The following is a 21,747-nucleotide window of genomic DNA, read 5'->3' on the forward strand; positions in this document are numbered from 1 at the left end:
AACTGGCTGTCTATCCAAAGGCTCATGCTTCCATCCATTTTTCTCTTATCTCTTCTATCGAACCTTAAGCATTTTCAAAAACATGAACATAAAAACCTAGTAAACGCACCCTATAGGCAAATTCAAATGAACAAATTCAAAATATAAAAAGTCAAAGGGAAATAAAAACTAAAAGTAATGAAAAATGGCAAAGTATACACACCTTGGGCTGAAGTTGATCCACCTTCCTGCTGCTATCTCGCGCCTGATTGGCTGAGACCAACATGGCGGCCGTAGCTACGGACAAGATGGACGAATGGGCAGGATGTACGGGATGTCGGACCCCCGATGGGGACGGCGTCGGTGTGGCTGGCGAGGGGGAAGGTGGCGTGCTGGCCTCGTTCTGCTCATAGATGGTCTGTCTCATGACGGGGGAGAGGGGCAGGCGGGGGAGGCTAGAAGGGAGAGCCGGGGAGGCATCCTGGGGATCCAGGAAGACTTTACGGCCCAGCAGAGGGGTTGCCGGTTGTTTGCTTTGCTCCGCTTTCAGCTTCTCCACCTGCGCAAACAACACCTTAACATCTACTAGGGACACGACGGTAGGGCTTAAAACCCTAACTTGATCCCCGTAATCCCCCAAACAAACCCAAGATTGAACCCATACTTTGTCTTAAAGCTTTGACCCTTGCTTGAAACTACAATTGAAACCTGACACCCGAGTCTGAAGCACAAACCAGGCTTGAAACCCTAGTATGAAAATCCTGACTTTGACTCCTAACTCTAACGTTCAGTCTAAGAACAGGTCTACAAGAAAAAAGTACCGTGGTGAGCCGTCTGAGCGAGCTGAATCGTTCCTCCCAGGTGGCGGCGGCTTTGCGAAAGGCTTCGTGTCTGCGAATGAGCTGCTCCACTTCATCCACGCTTGCTCCCAGCTCCTTGCTGCTGACCAGCGGTTCCTGCGCCGCCAGCCACGCTTCCGCCACGACCGCTTCCTGAGCGAACTGGTGAACCTCCAGCACTGCACGGACAACGTTTGAGGCCACCATACTGTGAGTACGGTCCATTGTTACACGTACAGTGTGTCGTATTGCATCAACACTGAAGCGTTTTCTTTTCCATAAATGACGACTACTGGTCGATGTCATGAGTTGACAACTGTGTGCTACTCGACTAAACGCTTCCCATAATGTACTCTACTTGTGCGTGTGTGCTTACGTTGCTGCAGTGCCTCCCAATGCTTGTCCCACTTCACAGATAGCTCATGTTGCTTAGCAACCACCTTATCCAGCTTCTCCTTGATCTGCACTCAAAAATTATCAGTGTTACCATCATCATCAGTGTAACCTTTATTATGTGAGAGTTTGCACTTAGGGTACAATGTCCTGCTATGTTGTCATATTATGTCACAGTAATGTCATGTGATGATGTCGTGATAGAATGTCCCGCGATCCGTTTCAGCCTCCCAAAATACCACCACCATTTTTTTCTTTGTTGCATATTTGTAATCCAGAAAGACAGCAATGTATGTGTGTAATACATATGAAAAAAAAGTCACACACATGCACATACATTATGTGTTGGGGCATGGCCAATTAAGTGACATCAGTAGCTCACACTCCGGCTCCTGGTTGCTCATCTGCCATGCAGTTGACCGAACTAACGTCTGCTCCTTCCATGTTGCGAGAGTTTTCATTTTGCGTTTGGTTGTTTGTTCAATCCAATAAACATCTGAAAGCGTATCGGCAACTTTGGCTCTCATTTTCTTTTCATTTCACTCAAGCAACTCTCAACATAAAACAAAAAATAATAACTGTTTGTAACTAGAAATATGCAAGTGAATGTACTATTGTATAAATGTTTTATGCCATTTTTGCTCAGTAGTGTGCCCTGATATTTTGGTCATACAAAACGTGGCAAACTAAAAGTTGAGAAACCTCGAGTATGTATGAGTATTGAGTTGAGACCTGGTGAGCTGCCGGGTTTCTAGCCGCCAGCAGCATTTTTCCCATGTCGATACATTCCATCACACTATGACTGCGAGCGTCCACCTCATTCCTCAGACTCTGGTGATAGTTCATCAGAACCTCCACAGACGACACGTCCCTGAACAGTACAATGTCGCATATGATTATCACAATTTGAAATGGTGGCATTTTTCCCTTAAAGTTTCAGACAGTGTAAGTCAAATTTTCACTGCGATTTCCTGATTAAATCCCAAACCAAAACCTTAACCCTAACTTGAAACCCTAAGCCATGTTTATAACCCTAATTTAGGCATGAAACACATTTCAAAAGCCCAAATTTGTCTTTAAACCCTAATTTGAGGTTTAACACTTGTTTGCAACCCTAACCCAAGCTTGAAATCAACCACTGTGGGTTCAGAATTAACACAAATAATTATTAAAACATTATCAAAGGGTGCCGCACGCATATGTACCTCGGCTTCTCCCCCGTGTCGATCTGGCAAAGGATGGAGTCCATCCACATGATTTGATCGCGGGCCAGGCCCAAGAACCTGAGTTTGTCCGTCTCTGTGGTGATCTGTAGCCGACATTCCTCGCAGGAGGTGAGCAGCTCCTTCCAGCACTGCATGACTTGGTGCTCGCGGCAGGCGATGGCTTCCGCCTTCTCGCCGGCGTACACGGTCCTTAGCTGGGCCGCGCTCTCTTGTAGCTGACGCACCTGACGGACCACAATGCATTTAGAAGTTCTTTACCTAGTCAGATCAGGGGCGACAAAGATGCTGTACCTGCGTGACCAGTAGCTGGATGTCCTGCTCGAAGCCCTGCAGCAGCCTTTGCAGCGTGCTGGGGTTGGCAGTGCTGCTCTGACGGATGCGCACCTCTGGTAATCGGCGGTGTTTGTCGTCAATTTGAGATAGAACCTGGAAAGCACGTAAGCACAAGCTACTGATTTTTTTCCAATAATAAGACATTTAAAGACGTTTAAAGACATTTAAAGACAACAACTTTTTTATACTTCTCTAACATTTTAAGACTATAAAGAATTGGAAGAATTTTGAAAATGTCTTCACAGAAAATTTTAAGAACATCAGATTTTTCAGGACTTTTTAAGTGTGTGTTTCTTGGATGGTCACTAAAAGTTCACACGTCAGGGCGTCAGTCCAACTTTTCTTTCGTATGACTTGAGCAGCGCAGCTAGGTCACCTCTCGGCAGTCCGTGAAGAATTTGTGCAGCTGGTGCGAGGCAGCCAGCATTTGCGCTCTTGTCTCCATCAACTCCAGCAGTTCAGCCCACGACTCGTTGACGGCGTCCTTCCATTCTGCGATGACGGCGGCCTCAGCATGGCCGTAATCGATAAGCTCGTCCACCATCTGGTTGACAGCCGTTACGCGATCCTGACCCGTTCTGCCCGTCTCTGATGCAAACTCCGTGAACTTTTCCTGGAGCAACTAAAACATATTTGACATTTGTTTTTTTTTTCGAGTGCCTTTTTGCCAAATTACAGCATCACAAGGATAACGGTAAAGCTGTCACTTTCGGACAGAATTTACCTACTGTTATGCTTCTGATGGAGGTGATTGCGGAATCCTCAGTGTCAGAACTTACGGTGACATGCTCAAAGTCCTGTCCCAGCTCGGGCGAGCTGGCCACCACCTCCTTCTGGGCGATCCATTGCTCCAGTTCATCCACCTCGCGGTTGAGCTGGTAGAGCCAGTACTGCTGCTCCAGGCGGCTCTTACGCTCCTCCACCAGGTCCTTCAGCGACACGTATAAGCGATCCATCTGCGACTGACGCTTGCTGATTTTTTCACTGTGCCAGAAACAGTAGACCAAACAGTTTTTAATGACTGAAATTCCATTGGTCTAAAAATCCTCTTACAATTCTCAGTTGGTCCAAAAAGTCTTTAAAGACTCTTCAATTACTTCAAAAAGTTGTTTTTAATCAATTTCAAAAGTCTATGAAGATTTTCAAGTTTGTCCAAAAACTCTCTTGTAATAATGTGTTTGTTCGCTAACCAATCAGGGTGTCCCATCTCCAGAAGCTGCCGACACTGCTGGGACAGCAGGCCGATGGTCTCAGCGTAGTCCTCGATGGTCTGCTCTAGGACCAGGTGCTTCTTCAGCAGCTGCAACGTACTCGGCTCGTCCTGAATGGAAGAAGACAAAAATGACGAGGAAGGAAGACGATTTATGGAGGCAACTCAGAAAATAATTTCCAAGCCTCAAATAATTGCGACTGTTGGGCCTTTTCTGATTGGGTCACACGTGGGTTGTGTTGTGGCATCCTAAAAATACACATTTTCTTCTCACCTTCCCTTTCTCCTCATTCATCATGTGCAGCTCCTGCTCACTGAGCCAGGCCTCCACTTCAGCCGTGTCAAAGTAGTACTGCTGCGCCTGGTACATGGCGTCCAGCACCAGCTGCCGGCGTTCCGTCTCGGCCCAGAGCAGCGCCCACAGCTGCGATAGCTGCTCATGGCCCGCCCGCACAGCGTTGGCATCGGGACTGCGGACTGAGGCGAAGATGGCTGCACGCTCCAAGACGTCTTCCACGTGGCTCAGGTGGCCCTGGAGCTCCCTCTGGAGAGTCTGAAATAAGAAAGGGAAGCGACGCAATAAAGTAGGGATGTGCAAACAATTACCAGTAGTTATTCAAATAACTAAAACATTATTAAATGTATGTATTTGTAAATGTTTTTTATTAACAAAGTGATATCAATATGTACAATAAATCAACAAATTATTTTATAGATAAACAAAAAAAAATTAATTTGCTTTTAACATTTTCTTTGTAAAATGGGCAAATCATTTAAAAAAAAAAAACTTAATAATATAAATATTGGGTGGGCCAAATATGGTTCGTGATCCAAATTATGCCCACCACTGTATTACAGATTAAAATAATTTTAAATACTGCTAAACAGAGATAATAAATAAACCCCACCTGATTCTTCTTCATGAGCTGCTGCACCGACTGTAGGGAAGAACCATGTTCCTGACTCATGGCCAATGGGAGGCGCTCCTGCACCCACAACTGCAACATGCATTGACGAGTCAGACATTGCTCACACGAGAACATGCATTAAGAGACAATGAAAGGCTAACTACATTGCACATGCGGTCCTGCCACTACACTTCATGTTTTCACATCTCTCACGTGTACTTGTCCAGGCCTTTTGTAGTGCACTGCAGCTTACACTGAGAGCGTAACAATGCACGATAGCAGTGTGCTATAATATAAAAAAAGCCTCAAAGAGTAAATCTGACGTGAGACTAGTGTGTCACACAAAAGCCAGAAAAAGAACCACCAGTGAAGCATGGCAGCATTGTTCCCACATAAAAGCCTATAAAAGTTGCACAGTGGGAAATCACCATTGTGTTCTACAGAAATGCTTGAAAGATAAGTGCAGAATGAAAAATGTGAACAATATGATGACGGAACAGTATTATAGATTATTATTGCCCAACTGACATTCTCTAAAAATGTTTATTGTTGCACGAACTTACCATCTCATCCTCCAGGTCTCGTGCCACCTGGTGCACCTCCTTGGAGGCCAAAAGGAGACGTCTGCGCTCCTTGAGGGGTTCGATAAGGCGCACCATGCGAGCCTCGACTGCTGCCTGCTGCTCAGCCACTGTCTCTTTGGCTCGTGTCTGTTGCGGGACGGCGGCTGCCTGAGCCTGCAGCTCACTAACCTCCTGGTACCACTCCTCCATCTGGCACTCCATGGTCTGAAGGCACAGAGACAGAAAACCATGAAGGTCGTAGCTGAATGGGTTAATTGGGTAGGTTGGTCAGGAGAGTAGTTAGGTGGGTAGATACATGTGTCTCGTCTGGAAGGTGTCGGTGGGTTAAGTCTAAATTGCGGTCCCTACCTGCAGTTTCTTCAGCTGTCTGTTGACGGTGGCCAGGTCGTGGCCGCGGTCCACGTAGGCCAGCTGGCCCTCCATCTGCCCTAGTCTCTGGTCCAGGCTGCGGTAGCTTTGAGCCAGCAGGTTGGCCTTGTTGGCTTGGAAGAGCTGCTGGGCCTTGGCCTGCGTGGTATTCTCCAGGTCCAGCCAACACTCACGAATTTGCTCCAATTTCTGACGCACCAGTGGGCTCAGCTCAGGCTTCTCCTGGATCAAGTGCTGGCCCTCCTGCGATGTTACGTCATGTTATGTCAAGAACACTATGTACTTGTCATGTGGGTGTTTAAATGAAAACAAAGGCAGCACAGACATATGTCATCATGTGCATGAGTAAGTCTATCTGTGATGGGGGATTGCAGATGAAAAGGAGAGAGCATGGTAATTGTGGGGGAGGGGAGTGCAGATGATGTACCATTAAATTACACACAGACCCCCCCCCCCACACACACACCTGCTCCCTCCCATCCCCCAGCCAAACGATTTTCACTTTTTGCCAACAGCAAAGGGGTGATGTCATACAATTGTTTTTTTTTGTTTTTTTCTAGAAAAATCTTAATTTTTGGTTTTATTTAAATTCCTTTAAAGTCCACTGACAACACCGTGGCTTGTCTTTCAGGTTTATTCCATGAAACAGAAGATGTTTAAAAACAGTAAAGCACAGAATTAAGCTGAATTTTTGTTTCACATAGGAGGTGATTCCACTCCTCATGATCACAAAATTGCAATTGTAAAATTGTTTACTGAAAAACACCACAAGAGGAAATCTCCGGAGCACAGACGGAACACAGTGAACAAGGTCGCCTGACAGAAGCTAGCACGTACAGATCTGCGCGTGTCATAGCGACAGACATCTGCTAGCCTCCAAATGTCACTCGCAGCTAGTGTGTCAATATTTACCCCCTGAGTGTGAGAAACCTGACAGTCATTCATTCCACATACTGGTTCCCCATGTGGAAGCAACATTTGTGCTATAATAATGATGCTTTCAATGCAACAGTGCAGGAGAAGGCTTAATGGCCAGCAAATAAGTGGAGCTATACAAGCGTCCTGTGTCTAAAGTGATTATGGGAAATACGAATTAAGAGTGACCTCACTATCAAACAAAAGCAACAAAGTGAATATTCTGGTAAACGACAACACCTTGCCTGAATGAAGTTTGCTTTGTTTTTCTGAGATGTGGCAAATTGTGAACATGCTGGATGTTCACATTTCATAATCATCAATGCAATTAGCAAACTAATGTGACCTTATCAACACAGCACACCACCCAATGTAATCCCAAAAACAGTCTGTCAAACTAGAATGTATTCAACATAACCAAGCTATTGTGTGCATTTGTACATTCAAATTGGACTCTCAGTGCCTCTCAGGCCCAACAAGGCATCACTTGTTAACCACGCATGTTCTGACTTCAAAGAGTCCTCGTCTGTGTCTTCATTGAGGACGAAAATAGTCATAAGCTCTCAGGGGAGACGCAACCAGGACAGCGAAAAACCGTAGGATCCGTCACAAGACGTCAGCCCTTTAATCAGGATGCTGTTCTCCATTCTGATTGGAGAGCTCTTCATAGGCAGCAAGTATGGTTAACACTCAAGGGAATCACAGTATGTTTCCCGTTATTTTTCCGTAAATGTACTTGTACTTTTAATGTTAAGTCATGGTTGGTATACAGTCCATTTTCTCTCATTGCCCTCCGAGCGGGGGAGTTTAGTTTCAGCCCTGCCCACTCACACACTGCAGAGGAAGCGTGATGCGGCGCACGAGTCAGCGCACGCGTGACCTCGTTTTGGTTTTCAGCAAACGCGCGGCGGCTGAGAAGTCCCCAGTTTGATATCCTCACAATTAGAATCGTCGAGCTAAAGAGTGGCTTGAGTGACACTCATGTCGTAACACGTTTAGCTTCTATAATTTGGATTATTGGTGGATGCAGTATCATGCCAAATTCGCTCAGGCAATGCAAGCATAGAAGATGGCAACAAAGAAAGCAAAAGAAGAAAGACTGTTTGCAGTGTTACACTGAAAGTAGATGTGCATAGTATGCTGCTAAGAATGAGGAAACTATGTTAGCATATTAATTTTGAATGAAATACACATTGGAACGCATCAACAAAGACAAGAAAGGACAAATATAGAAAGTGAAAGAGTATTGTGCTGATTATTATGTTGCATGATGCGATGACCAAGAAAATAATGATAGATTGCCAGGATAGGTTTTGAACTAAACGTAAAAAGCATAAAAAGACAAAAGGCACTTGACTGTATTATATCAAAAAAAGTGTATGATATACTGTTTGCTGCTAGGAATAAAAAAAAAATCCTGATGACAAGTCTGGAATAATTTCCAACTAAAATGAGTGTGGAGAAGAAAAGTACAAAAAATACTTTGGTAGATTTTAAACTCAAACAAAGAAACGGAAGCCAGTTTTCAGTAATATGCCAAAATAACCTTGATGATATGCTGCTTTCTGCAAGCAATAACAAAACTCAGGGAAGTGTGTCGGGGTTGATTTTGAACTTAAAAAAGTGTAAAGGGTATCAACGACAAAGAAGAGAATGACTCTCAGTGCGCGAAGAAAACCCTGACAGTGCATGACATGATAATTGCTGCAAAGAATGAGGAAAGTCAGGATATATTGACGGTATTGATTTTGAAATAAAGTATGAAAGGTATCAATGACAATGAAGAAAAAACCCTGACAGTGCATGATAAGCTTGCTGCAAAGAAGGAGGAAAGGTAGGATTGATTGTAAGGATTGATTTTGAACTAACAGACAGTAAGCATGAAACACAACAAAGGTAACAATAAAGATAAATCACAACAAAATGGACCACCTTAAAACTAACAGCGCATGATATATATTTGACTTGCTGCAAGGAATGAGGAAAGTCAGGATAGACTTTGAACTAAATGTGCGGAAGGCAATTACGATATAAAGAATAAAGAAGATGAATCGCAGTTTACGCAATATGTATCCTAGACGGTGCATGATATGCTTTTTGTCATGAATGAGGATATCAGGATAACTTGTCTCACCCTCTCGATCTTGTCCAGCCACTCTTTGTTCTGCGCCAGCTCCGCCATGAAGGCCTGGTGCTTGAGCCATTTCTTGTGAAGCTTCTGCGTGTCATCGCGGTTTCCATCTCTCGCCATCAACATCTTCTCGCTCACCCAATCGCTCAGCTATGGAGAAAGATCAATCAATCAATCAATCGATCGATCAATCGAATGATCAACCGATCAATCAACCAATCAATCAAGATTTGTCATCCTGAATAAATATTTACATATATACATATATATTAGAGCAGTTAGGCAATTACAATTTTAAAATAATTAATTCACTTTTTTTCAAATTAATTGCGATTAATTGCATTTGTTTCTTCAATTTTCTTCAAAGCTTGTAACCGATATATACATTTTATTAGAATCTTGGAATGCATGTAAAATCATTAAATAGAAGAGTATTTAGATTCAAGGTGCATTCTAAAAGCTTCTTTTAATCCTTGAAAAAGAATTTTTAGTTAAAACAATAAATGAAGAAAATAATCATGACTAACTCAGATTTACAGGCATCTTTCTGATATTCCTCTACATATGTATCTGCATCTATAAAAGAATAATGTAAAAAACAAACTGTGATATAACAAAATCAATTCAACTGACTAAAGCATTTTTAGACTGCTCCTCCCTAACATGCACAAGTTTAGAACACACACGCACACACACACACACACGCACACACACACACACACACACACGCACACACACACACACAAGCACGCACACTCACACAAAACGTTGTCATAAGTCACTTTAAACACACATTAGCAAACACACAGAGCAGAGCAGCATACTGGGACAAGGTCATACACACATGCTTATAAGTCGTCACTAAGTACACACATGTCGAGCGAGCAGGAATCTCTACGTACACACGCACGACACGCACACGACAGCATCGTGGTCTCCCGGCAACAACATCCTCAAATCCGCATGCAGCATCGCCTTCAACTCAAACTGGCTTTTACCGGCGACGCTCCTTAACGGGAATGGCCCAAGGAGGATGAAGAGATGGAGGAGGATGAGAAGGGGGCAGGGGTTCGTCGTCAGGGTCCGCATCCGAGCACGTGCACAGGAGAAAGAGGGGGGAAACAACTCGCTCTCCTCCTCCTCCCCTTCCTTATTCCACAACAATAAAATGGCAGACGGCCCGAGATGATGCGCTGGCACCTCCCACCTTCATTGAGGGAGGTGGGAAGCGAAGGGAGGAAGGGGAAGTGAGGAGGGCTTACCGGACAGAGCTGATGATGGAGGGGGTGTGTATGTGTGTTTCCTTTGAAAAGGACACACACTTCTACACACCCCACCCCCACTTCTGCAGTTGGCCACCCGACTGCAGTCGCATCGCACGAGCAGGAATCATACAACAACTTGTCCTCAACCAGCCGACACGCTCAGCCTCAGTGCACAGGGGCGATGGCAGGGAGGCATTCTGGGTAATATTTTTAAGCGAGCAGTACACGTATATTGTGTTTTACAACCATACAAAACCATTTTCAACTATATATTGTGCCCACTTCACGTTGGTGATCTGTGGTTGACCTGCTCAACTTTACATCATCTACGGTTCCTAAAAAAGCATACAGCTAAGCCTCGATTATATGCGCTTCAATTCTACGTGACTTTCTGTTTAACGACTGTCATGGATCCCAAAATGTTCTGGCGTATTTTAAATGGATGATATTGTAGGAATTGCAGTGCAAAAAGACACTTTTCCATTCCTCAATAACATGGCGGGCAAGGACACATCAAAAACTACGATTATGTCTTGTTAATTTTCACCCAGATCAATGATGTCATTCCCCAAATGCAAACATGTGCAGTACGGATATCCCAACTGCAATTTGTATTTTGCACACCTCAATCTTCTGCATGGACGCAACCGTGTCTATATCTGCTTCTGCAAGGGCTGTGTGCAAGTAAAAGAGCCAGGAAGTAAGTCGGCTGTGTTCACTCTCACATCAGCGCAAACGCCCATTTGTAACTGTGCCCGTCTTTGAAAATACCAGAAGAGAGTTCAACCATGCGCACACTTAGGACTGCACTTTGCACTCGGCTTGCTCTTGGCATGTAAATCAGGACCCAAGTGACTGTCAAGAATGCTTTTGAACACACCTACTGTGCCACTAAAAACAGTGCAGTGAATTAAAAACAACTTTCTCACACTAAATTTCTTGTATTTGAAGATTTTGTATTTTACAAAAATTCTACTACCATACTGTATAATTATAGAGCGTGAGGTCCATTCCTTTTCATGCAGTAAATTAGTGATGAGAAGCCACACTCATAAATAATTGAGCAGAGACAAAGTTGCACAAACTCAACCAGTTTTGAGATTTCCTAAATTCACAAACCAAAAGTGTATTCGAAATCCAAATGTGTATTTTATCTGCTGTAGATTAATTGATAAACCAAGCTATTCAGAACGCCATCCAAAAAACAACAACAATAAAAAAATGACATCGCTCAATTATCTGATTGGTTATGGAAATGTAAAAAGACAGCAAATGCAACATGGAACAAAATCTAGCAGAACACCAGCAACTAGACAAGTATTCTTTCAAATCGGCACATTTTAATCCGATTTCATGGACACTGGAAATTAAATTTTTGTGAACAAAGGATTTTGTTTTGACTCTTCTGAGACTGTTGTGGTTCATGTGATTCCAACTGTTTTGGGGCAAAGGAATTGGTATGATCCAAACCTATTCAATTTGTTTTGGAATTTTTGGATGTTTTATTGTTGTCTTTGTTGTGCTTTTGGGGGGGAAATGGCAAATCAAATATGATATCTTGGTGATAATTGTAAAAATGATAGCATGACTTGGGGTGACCAATTTCGACACATTTACAATTTACACCATGTGACCAAAACATAGTGTTTACAAAGCCACTGACAAAAGAAGGTTCAGAACCAATCCAGTATGGTCTTTAACATACTGTACTCACCTCGTGACAGTCTTGGAGGAACCTCTGGAGAGCCCACTGGTCGTTGAGTTTTTCTAACCACTGCTGGGCCTGCTCCCGGTTCTGGTTGCCCCTGAACCCAACATGCAAGAACGTCAGTTTGACACTGTCGCTCTAAACTTTGCAGAAACAGAAGTGTCCTTGTTACTTTACAATTACACAAATTGCTATTACACAAAATCCAGAAATACAGGAAAAAAAACACACTGACCATCTTATTAAAGTTCTGTGCATTTTATTGGCAATTTAACTAAGAAAAATAATAACTCTAGCGTAAATGGATGAATTAGAATTGTTAATTCAATGAAATGTAATAGTGAGTAATCACGGTACATGCTTCTTTATGTTGAGCGGATAGGCGCACAAACCCCTCCACCCGTCAACACTCTCAGCCCTGCTCCCACCACACACACACATACACGCGCACACACACACACATTCAGACAAATTTCATGGGCAGGTGTCAGTTCCGGCTGCAAATGCTCGCTGTTGAATAGTGGTTGAATAACAAAGCAACAGCTGCACTCACATTTGTCTGTCTGAAACATTTACAGAAAATACACTATGGAGATACAAGTATTGGGTCGAAAATTTGCAACTATGTGAGCATTTGTATATGATTTGTATTGATAATAAAACAGTTGATTCAAATGCTTTCGTATTATGATAACTCATTTAATTTTAATGAATTGTTTTAATCAAAATGCAAAAGGTTGAATCTATAATTGCAATATATCTTTATTTAAAAAGATTTATTATTTAATATTTATTTATAAAGCAATTAAACATATTTTCCTTCAATTGTTTTTTTTAAAAAATAAATTAAAAATGGACAAAGACAAAATAACAATATGCCCAGAAGAAAATAGTCTCAGATATAAATATAAATAATATTATTAATAATAACCATTGATTGAAGAGTTTATCACACCATGACACTGATGCTATCCACTAGCCCGTCCATCGCATTTCCCATTATTGTTTAGCACTAAGCAAAAGGGCATAATAAATGAAGATCATTTTAAGGTTGAGTACCTGTTGGCAAGGGTGTCTACACGTTCTCGTATGCGCTCCGAGTAGATGTTGTTCTGGCTGATGAGGCTCTCGCCGGCCTCGATGACGGCCTTGATGCGGTGCAAGTTGAGCTCCATGGTGGTGGTGAAGTCCTTGTGCTTCTTCACCGCAGCCTCCACTGTCTCCACCGTGGTGGGAAGCTCCACGTGGGCCAGTGCCGACTCCTATATCACATAGCAACAAATGACTTTGACTGAGGGCTTTTGTTGTTCTAAAATATTTGATTCGGATGTTCTTTTTCTTCACATCAACTAGTTGACGAATCGGTTAAAACCTTAACCTTCCTCACCTGGTTATTGATAAAGGACTCCGCCTGTTTGACGTCACGCAGGAACAAGTGGAATATGTGTGCCTGCACCAAGACGTCCCGTCGGCTCTCCCACATCTCCAACAGCTTGTTCCAGCCCACGTCCAGCTTCTGCAGCCACTGCTGCAGCGCGGCCTGCGGAAGAGGCGCCTCCTCTGATTCCAGTAGCTCGTTCATAGCTTGCAGACGCTCATAGTCCTCCTCGTACCTGCAGAGAATAACTGGTTAACTCTTTTTTATGATAAAGTGTGGTGTGACTACACAAAGGTACATACCTTCCTATTTCTTCCTTGAGTGCAGCGTGTTTGTTGATGAGTTTCTCAGCTTCCTCCAAGTCATTGGGCAACTGGTCTGAGGCAGCAGACGTCTGCGTTTGGACTAGCCAGGTCAGAAACAAGTCCAAGTCCTGGTGGGATGCAGCAACATGCCAATGAAAGTGTGACATGGAGTATTTTTTTGACTTTCTGGATTCAATAAACTGTTTAATGCTTTGAGTAATTAGCAGTTAACTGGTATGAGCGCCATCTGCTTACCTGGATGAAGCTCTGCAACCTGCCGGCCACCATAAGTGAGTCCTCGCAGCCCTGCAGAGTACGTTTAAGCTCCTCCCACTCCACGCTGATACCGTCGAAGGGAAGCAGGACTTCCGTGGCCCGACTGGCATGGGCGGTGGCGAGGTGCTCTGCTTCCTCCTGCAGCCGTAAAAATAAAACTAGGATTGACGTTTCTGCCTTTGCTTGTCTATCATTATAGACAATAAAAAAAAAATCAAGTGTTTTTGAAATGTAAAATCTTTACGTTCCCCGCCGTGCATACCTGTAGGTGCATCAGCTTGGGCTCCAGCACAGACAGGGCTCCTTCCATGGTGGAGAGACGGCGCTGCAGCGACAGAACGCCACCCAGATCGCTGCCGGCGTACTGGGTAGCGTCGATGGCCTTGCGCTTCTCCTGTATCTGAGACTTAATTTCGCTACACTCCAACAAGTAGTTCTGAAGACGCTGCATGCTGTCTAGCTGATTCTTCTTCTGCTCCACCAGAGCCACGATGCTGTTCCACCTGGCACGGGACCAATATGTAAACATTTCTCTCCTCATCTCCATTCTACTCAAGACCTTACTTGACACATCATATATACTTCCTTCAAGGTCTTCCCCAACTTGTGTGGTTCTAATTTGGAACCTCAAGTGGCTTTTGTGTCAGTACCTGGAGTTTAGGTGGTCCTGACAGCCTCTGACTTCTGTGGAGGATGGATGTCCCCCATCCAGAAGCTGCTGGACTATCTGGTTGACATCCAATATCCTCCCCATTAGGCTGTTCATTTCCTGATCCAGGGACTCGAACCTGTGAAAAAAAAAAACATGAATGTTGAATGTAACGTTACCCTTTCTATGTAACGTTTACTTGTTTTGCTATGCACTTTGTCACCTCTCTAAAAACATAGACGATACCTTCATGTCATGACTAAGCAGCTAACCATACACAAGAAGATACTGTTCCCTTTCCGGCAGTGTCCCACCTGTGTGTCACCACCTCCACGTCTTCGAGCTTCTCGGGAATCTCCATCTTGTTCAGCCATTGCTCTTTTTCATCTATCCACAGCTCACACGCATTTACTTCGCTGAACATACGATAGACGGCCAGGGCGTCGTGGAGCCACTGTTGGCGGAGGACGCCCACCTCCACCACCTCTGTGTACAATTGCTCCACCTCAACCATCCGAACCTGTACCTCCTGCACAAAATCACATGGAGAAGCCACCAAAACTGAGATCAGACAACATCAACCAGTTACTCACCGATTCTCCAATTTCCATACATCTTTATTGATCACTATGGCTGAACAATTATCAATTATATGATAAAAATAATAATAATTAATAATAATAATTGCACACACCTCTTGCTCTCTGTAACGCAGCGGCAGCACTGTCAAGTGTTTGCGCAGCGCCACCACAAGCAGCCGATGCTTGTTGATATCCTCGCTGACGCCGCGGTGCTTCTTGAGTAGTGAGCATGTGGAGTATTCATCATGGCCGAAGTCCTCGCTGGACACCAGGCGATAGGAGTCTTGTAGCCACGCCACCAGGTCGTCCATCTCGGTGGAGAACTGGAAAAAGTTGAGCGCTTCCTGTAGGTGGGCGAGGCGCTGCGCAGCTTGCTCCTCTAGCCGCGTCCACTCGTCAGTCACATCCAGGATGCGCTCTTGGATGCCCACTGCACCCAAGTTCTTCTCATTCAGGATCTGCTGACCGCCCTGAATAGTCGTCTGAAGACAATTTGAAAAGCTTTATCTTTTTTCCATTGATGCTTGACAGAGGGGACACAAACACACATGCACAAAAGCATGCACATACACACACACACACACAAACAAACACACCTCCAGCAAGGCTCGGTGGGCCATCAGTTCCCCAGCGAGGGTCTTGTGTTTCTGGAGTAACTTGAGCACGCTGCTGAGGTCTTTGCCGTAGCCCTGAGCCCCCAGGATGGAGCTCTTTTCCCGGATCCAGGCCTCAGATTCCTCCAGTTCCTGTTTAGAGGACACATGTTAACATGTTTGCATTTCAGCATCGAATCCGAGCCTCAATCTTAGACCTGGAAGAAGGCCCAAAGCTGCCGGGACTCCTCCAGCTCAGAGTGCCGCTTGGCCGCCAACTCCTTTAGCTCTTCTAGGCAGGACAAAACGTGATTGACCCGGTTACGGATCACCTGGGGGTCGCATGGCTGATAACCTTGGAGATGAGAAATACAAAGCAGTCAGTCATTTTCTGGTTGCTACCCTCTATGTGGGCAAATTAGTGTTATGTGTACCCTCAATGGTGGTAAATTTGAGTGCAGCGACATTGAGCGTCTCCACCCTCTCAGCCTGCACCCCAATGTCGGCCTCTTGCAGGCTGTGCTTCTGCAGCAGGTCGTCCACCTCCAGAAGATGCTTCCCAAAGTCCTTAGACAGCAATTGGGCCTGCAAAGGAGATGGGAAGGAGGTTTGTAACAGTCGGTGGTTGGATGGATCTTGAAGGTACTTGACAATGGTTGGGCAAATTATGGCTCGTGAGCCACATACAGTGTGTTTCTTTATTCTGGTCCATCGAGCATTTTACATAAGCAAGAGACCTTTTAAGTTTGTTGCATAAATGTAATCATTGTCTTGAAATAATTTATTAATTTTCTATTTTATATTTTTCAAATAAATGTCATTCATAAATTCATTGAAATAATACATACCAATTTATAAAATAAACAAATTGACATTTTTAAATTAATTTTATGAAATAATGGGTTAAATAAAATACTGTCAAAATAAAAAGGAAAATATTAACAATATGCACAATTTTTAAAAGAAATTACATTGTGAATTAAATAAGAATTATTATTAAAAACGTTTTTACATACACATTTAACAATTTGTAAATTGCTCTAACATTTCAGCTACCTGTGTGTCCTCCATCCAGTCGATCATGTAGACCATGTCCTGGAAGGTCTTCTGCAGGGCCAGGTTTTTCTCCAGCCGGGTTCGCCTGCCTGCAACCAGCTCCTTCAGAAGACTCCACTGTCCCAGGATGTTCTCCTTGCGGGCCAAGATACGGCGGATGTCGTAGTAGCTCTCCACCTCCATCTCGGAAGCCAGCTCCACCACCACACCGATTCGCTCCTCGTATGAGGCAATATCTGCTTCGATGGCCTCGTGCTTCTTCATGGCCGCCTCAACAGCAGGAAGATCGTAGCCAAAGTTGTCCTAGTGAGGACGGAGAACATCTTGAAGATTCTTTTTGGTGGACATGTTGAACTTCTACCCCATTAGCCACAACCTTCAAGTATGTAGGCAAGCGCTCGAGTGTTTTAGATTATTAGAGTTGGAATGAGTTTCAACCTCAAAGATAATGTCTCACACCAATGTGATTTAGGGGTGAGCTTTCCAGTTGTCTCTTGTTTCCGTCGGCGTTGTCAGGAAACGTCATTTAGTCTGTTTCGGACATCCACAAATCGTTACAGTTGATAAAAACATTTTTTAACAGAAAATTAAGTAAGACTGAATCTGATTTCTACACCCATATTTAAATAAGAAAGGTACCTCCCGCATCTATCTAGGTGTACAGGGAAATATCCACTTTCTGATTTGGGATGTTTCGGCCTTCCACAGATCCACGGATCGTTGGATGGAAATTATTTTTTAACTGAAAGTCACACAGGGATTAATCTAACTTCTACTTTGACATTTTTATGAGTGAGCTTTCTTCTCTAACAAGGGAAAACGAAAACGAGCCAAGATTTTCAGCTGTTTCAGCCATTCACGGTTGAAATAACTTTTTAATGGAAAGTCATACAGGGATGAATGTTCTTCTGACTTCCTGACGGGGTGAGCTTTCCGACGCTTCCAAGTCATTCTATGACATCAAGAAGCCTCGGGTGCTTAGGTGTTATTCTTCACAGTACCTGTGACACGAGCCTCTGGTTCTCGTTGAGCCATGCTTGTCTCATGGTGGTTTTGTGGTCAAAGCGCTGAGCCAGCAGCTCGAGCTTCTCCTGGCGAATCAGCTCCTTACGCAGAGCCACGCCCCTCTCATGCTCCGCCTTCTCCAGTCGCTCCCACGCCTGGAAAGACGCTACGTGAGGCTAACAGGGAAATTAACTTAAAACGACTAAGATCTCGTAAGACCACCTTGTTGATGTCAGAGATGAGCTTTCCCTCGTGAGGCATGTAGGCTTTCTGGTTGTTGGCTCTTAGTTTGCTTTGGATGGTGAAGAGAAGGACTTCTAGGTTCCCTTTTTCTTGGAACCTGTGGTCAAGAAAAGTTATCTTGACGTGGGACAGCCTTTTGATTTTTTTTTTTTTTTTCTATTCACAGATTGTTATCGTGGGAAATAACTTTCTCATGAAAATCAATGGATGAATGGGCTGTCCTTTGAATCTAATTTCTACACTCGCATTTTTTGGAGTGGCCTTCAACTCACTTGATGGGCTTCTCGACAGTGCAGTAGGTGGTGAAGGCCAGAAGTTGCTGCTGAACGCCGGTTAGTGAGTTGGCAAACTTCTGATTGCCAATGACCGCGATGGTCTTCTCGATCCACTCTAGCAAATCCGACGCCAGCGCCTCATAACGTTCCACCAGCTTCTCGGACTCGATACAATTGTCCAGGACCTGAAGCACATGAGTGGTTGGACCCAAACACATTTTGAATGAGGTGCGGATGAACCGTCTGTTACCTTGCCGACTCTCTTGCCCTCCACTATGAGAGCTTTCATCTTGGAGAAGTAGTGGTAGTAAGAGACCACATAGGTGATGATGGACTTTTCATCTGGATTCTCTGTGTTCACATCTGTGCGTGAAGAAATCAAACCTTATTTTCAGAGCACTCATGAATAACAAGTGAGATCCAGTGCTCACCCTCAGGGTCCAGCAGTTTGGTGAGACCCAGGTTCTGCTCGGCAACATTGAAGGCCTGCTGCAGGTTGTGAGTGGCGTTGGACCTGGTCAGCTTGTTAAACTCAATCAAATCTGGTCTGCAGTTGGGAAGTAGGACACTCACTTTTAAATAACCATTTAACTTGCTCTGTATCACACATTCCCACAATTTGAATTCCCTCAATTGAAGACTGGAGGGGTGGGGTATTTTAGGTCAAGTAAAAGAGGAGTTTAAAACACAAAAGGACCATTATGGTGAATGAATGAATAAGGATGCAGACTGGGTTGTACAAATACTATAAATGGCCAATAACATACGTATGTAAGCAAGGACACATACTATAACATTGCTGGATCTACTTGAGAAACATCTATACATTAATATACCATAAAGTAACAAATAAAAGTAATACATTTAAGATTTTGGTGCAAATATTGTGGGCAAAATATTCGATCGGGGTGTCAAATGCCTTTTTGTCAAGGGACACATCGTTGTTTTGGTTTACTTCGGAGGGCTATTATGACTGTGAACCCAAATAAATGTATGATAGTCTCAAAGAAAATTACATATAGTACATAACTAGTTTTCAAATCACATGCCAGTAAAAACAGTTGGTTGAATTTTCTGGGAGATTGGTAAAAAATGCTTGCAATAGCTCAACATAAAATAATGTCATGTAATGTAAAAAAAGACAACATGTCAACCTGTGTCTGTGTATGAGAGCGTTGAATGCCAGGCCATCCCTCCAGCAGCTGGTGAAGTTCTGAATATTCACTTCAGAGTACCTAAAAAGCAAAGTAAGTAAGTAAGTAAGTAAGTAAGTAAGTAAGTAAGTAAGTAAGTAAGTAAGTAAGTAAGTAAGTAAGTAAGTAAGTAAGTAAGTAAGTAAGTAAGTAAGTAAGTAAGTAAGTAAGTAAGTAAGTAAGTAAATAAATAAATAAATAAATAAATAAATAAATAAATAAATAAATAAATAAATAAATAAATAAAAATGCTCTAAGTACGTTAGCGCTAATGTGGACTTTCCCCTTACCCGGCAGTCTTCATCTGGCACCAGAGCAGGAGAGCATCTTTGGCTGAGCGCGTCTCTCGGTTGTCAGCTGTGGCGATCTTGATCACCTGGATCTGTGCAAACACACAACAATGATTAACAACACTCCCTACGACACAGGCGACAGACAACATTCAAAGACTCCTGGCAAGACTGCATAAAATAACAAAATAATTATAAATGATAGCTTGGTTTCAAAAAGACGACCATATTGTGTCTTATGGGTAGCTAGGTACTCCAGACCCACAACTATTGGAATAAAAGTAAAGCTAGGTTTCCAAAATATCCTCTTTTTAAACAATACATGTGTGTTATTTAATCATTACTTGCTGTTTAACGTATTATATTCTTCATTATTTTGCATGTGCTCAAGTAATAATGCCTCTGTGAAGAAGCATGTGGTTAATTATTCAAGGTAATGTTGAATGACCAAATAAAAACCTCTTCTCTTCTACACAATACATTTGTTTGAATTGAAGGGCCAGTAAACTCCTATCTGTGATCTTGACTTCAACACTTGATGAGATTGGAAGCGTACTTCTATTTACTGCATGCTTCTATAAATACATTTTCTAGTTACTCTCTCCACCTCCTCCATCTCCTCTCCTTTTTCATCTTCCTCGTCTTCTTCAGTTTACTGTCAAAGCATTCTTCTTTAAGCACAAAGAGGAAAGGCAGAGACAAGAAGTGCGAGAAGGAATTGTTCCTTAGAAAGAAACTCTCAAAAGTTGACGTTCTTTTACAAAAGATCTACATGTGTAAGGAAACGTGGTCAAGTATACATGTACCTATTTATCTTTGTAAATAAATACTGCAATTTTGGACCTATGCCTCCTACAAGTACATACATATTAGCATGTATCTTGATAATTAAAAGAATAGTTAGTAAAGTAAAGCTGTCCATGTGGCCTCTGCATCCAACTCCCATGAGACCAGGGAATCCCCTGAGACCAAGGGAGGCCATGCGAGAGTCCAGATGATGCCATATAACTATTTTACTGTTATGTGCCACTGATGTATAATAAACATGGTAGCTTGTGACCACCCTGGACCATCCTGCATTACACATCTTCACTGTGATGTGTGTGTGTGTGTGTGTGTGTGTGTGAGTGGACTCTTTCTATTGTGTGGACTCTTTCTATTGTGTGAGGCCTTGAAAGACCTAGCTCCCCCCACCGAGCTGTGGTTGACATTCAGAAAATACCAAGCAGCTGATTGGGTGACTACAAGGGCAGGTCATTATATTCATTTGAGCGGTTTTGGGGGCAGTTTTGAGACCCTATATATAGTTCAGCCTGGGGACACCACATGGCGAGACACTATTGGGGGTGAGGGGGTTGTCAATATATGCATCTGTGCTTTTCTTAGGGGAGACTGAAGCCTCTACACCACAGCAGTGGTGGTAATGCATCAAAGCTAAATATAAAAAAAGATAAAAATAAAACCAATGTCTGTTTACTTAACTGCAGATGGAGACTCTCTAAAGCTACAGTATAGGCATTACTGGCATTAAGTCTGCTTAAACACATTAGCAAACTAGCTCTTCGCATGTTAGTCCATCAGCTCTTTGCTTGTTATCATTTTAGTCTTTAATATTAGTTTTTGCATGGTACCTGGAAGCGGAGGATGATGGTCCAGATGAGGCCCAGTGTGAGACGATGGTTCCCGTCCACAATATCATGTGAGCCCACATTCTCCAGGTGTACCCTCTGCTCCTTGAGGAACTGGAGAGCTTTGTCCACATTCTCCAGAGAATGGATGCGCATGCGACCTCGTGTCGGCCTCGGCTGGAGCGGTGAGAAAACATAAATATAACGTCAGCATTTGCTGCTCGTGCCGAGTGATAGCATGTCAGCGTTTTGTTAGCAACATGACAAGCGGCTGCCCTCTTTGTGGAATTTTCAGAAGCATGGAATGAGTACTTTAAATGCTTTTAAAATCCTCTATAAATGAAATAACAGTTGATGTTTGAATTTCATGCCCTATTCCACTGCCTACAATTCCTTTCTCAGAAATAATTTTCTA

General features: G+C 43.3%; 1 protein-coding gene across 3 annotated transcripts in view; it reads right to left on the reverse strand.

Moving 5' to 3' along the window:
• The window catches only part of LOC133155674 (spectrin beta chain, non-erythrocytic 4-like), a 31,024-nt gene that overhangs the window by 5,087 nt on the left and 4,190 nt on the right, over nucleotides 1-21,747 (reverse strand). Inside the window, exons 5-39 of one of the 3 annotated variants that reach the window (XM_061281171.1) lie at nucleotides 21,336-21,509; nucleotides 19,705-19,796; nucleotides 19,376-19,456; nucleotides 18,653-18,768; nucleotides 18,472-18,584; nucleotides 18,219-18,406; nucleotides 17,926-18,043; nucleotides 17,700-17,858; nucleotides 16,699-17,001; nucleotides 16,077-16,227; nucleotides 15,861-15,997; nucleotides 15,646-15,795; nucleotides 15,163-15,531; nucleotides 14,783-14,997; nucleotides 14,470-14,607; nucleotides 14,082-14,322; nucleotides 13,799-13,957; nucleotides 13,541-13,671; nucleotides 13,248-13,473; nucleotides 12,920-13,122; nucleotides 11,867-11,957; nucleotides 8,891-9,037; nucleotides 5,821-6,084; nucleotides 5,452-5,676; nucleotides 4,889-4,978; nucleotides 4,255-4,533; nucleotides 3,961-4,091; nucleotides 3,550-3,754; nucleotides 3,147-3,392; nucleotides 2,729-2,863; nucleotides 2,417-2,661; nucleotides 1,944-2,082; nucleotides 1,195-1,279; nucleotides 801-997; nucleotides 203-538 (exon numbers count right to left, since the gene is read on the reverse strand). In XM_061281171.1, coding sequence (XP_061137155.1) covers nucleotides 203-538; nucleotides 801-997; nucleotides 1,195-1,279; nucleotides 1,944-2,082; nucleotides 2,417-2,661; nucleotides 2,729-2,863; nucleotides 3,147-3,392; nucleotides 3,550-3,754; nucleotides 3,961-4,091; nucleotides 4,255-4,533; nucleotides 4,889-4,978; nucleotides 5,452-5,676; nucleotides 5,821-6,084; nucleotides 8,891-9,037; nucleotides 11,867-11,957; nucleotides 12,920-13,122; nucleotides 13,248-13,473; nucleotides 13,541-13,671; nucleotides 13,799-13,957; nucleotides 14,082-14,322; nucleotides 14,470-14,607; nucleotides 14,783-14,997; nucleotides 15,163-15,531; nucleotides 15,646-15,795; nucleotides 15,861-15,997; nucleotides 16,077-16,227; nucleotides 16,699-17,001; nucleotides 17,700-17,858; nucleotides 17,926-18,043; nucleotides 18,219-18,406; nucleotides 18,472-18,584; nucleotides 18,653-18,768; nucleotides 19,376-19,456; nucleotides 19,705-19,796; nucleotides 21,336-21,509 — 6,279 coding nt within the window. Of the gene's footprint in view, nucleotides 1-202; nucleotides 539-800; nucleotides 998-1,194; nucleotides 1,280-1,943; nucleotides 2,083-2,416; nucleotides 2,662-2,728; nucleotides 2,864-3,146; nucleotides 3,393-3,549; nucleotides 3,755-3,960; nucleotides 4,092-4,254; nucleotides 4,534-4,888; nucleotides 4,979-5,451; nucleotides 5,677-5,820; nucleotides 6,085-8,890; nucleotides 9,038-9,789; nucleotides 10,049-11,866; nucleotides 11,958-12,919; nucleotides 13,123-13,247; nucleotides 13,474-13,540; nucleotides 13,672-13,798; nucleotides 13,958-14,081; nucleotides 14,323-14,469; nucleotides 14,608-14,782; nucleotides 14,998-15,162; nucleotides 15,532-15,645; nucleotides 15,796-15,860; nucleotides 15,998-16,076; nucleotides 16,228-16,698; nucleotides 17,002-17,699; nucleotides 17,859-17,925; nucleotides 18,044-18,218; nucleotides 18,407-18,471; nucleotides 18,585-18,652; nucleotides 18,769-19,375; nucleotides 19,457-19,704; nucleotides 19,797-21,335; nucleotides 21,510-21,747 lie in introns of those variants that run through there. The other 2 variants (XM_061281173.1, XM_061281172.1) reach the window with 2 other exon arrangements.

The sequence above is a fragment of the Syngnathus typhle genome, linkage group LG6 (genome assembly GCF_033458585.1).
Source record: "Syngnathus typhle isolate RoL2023-S1 ecotype Sweden linkage group LG6, RoL_Styp_1.0, whole genome shotgun sequence".
NCBI classification, from domain to species: Eukaryota; Metazoa; Chordata; class Actinopteri; order Syngnathiformes; family Syngnathidae; genus Syngnathus; species Syngnathus typhle.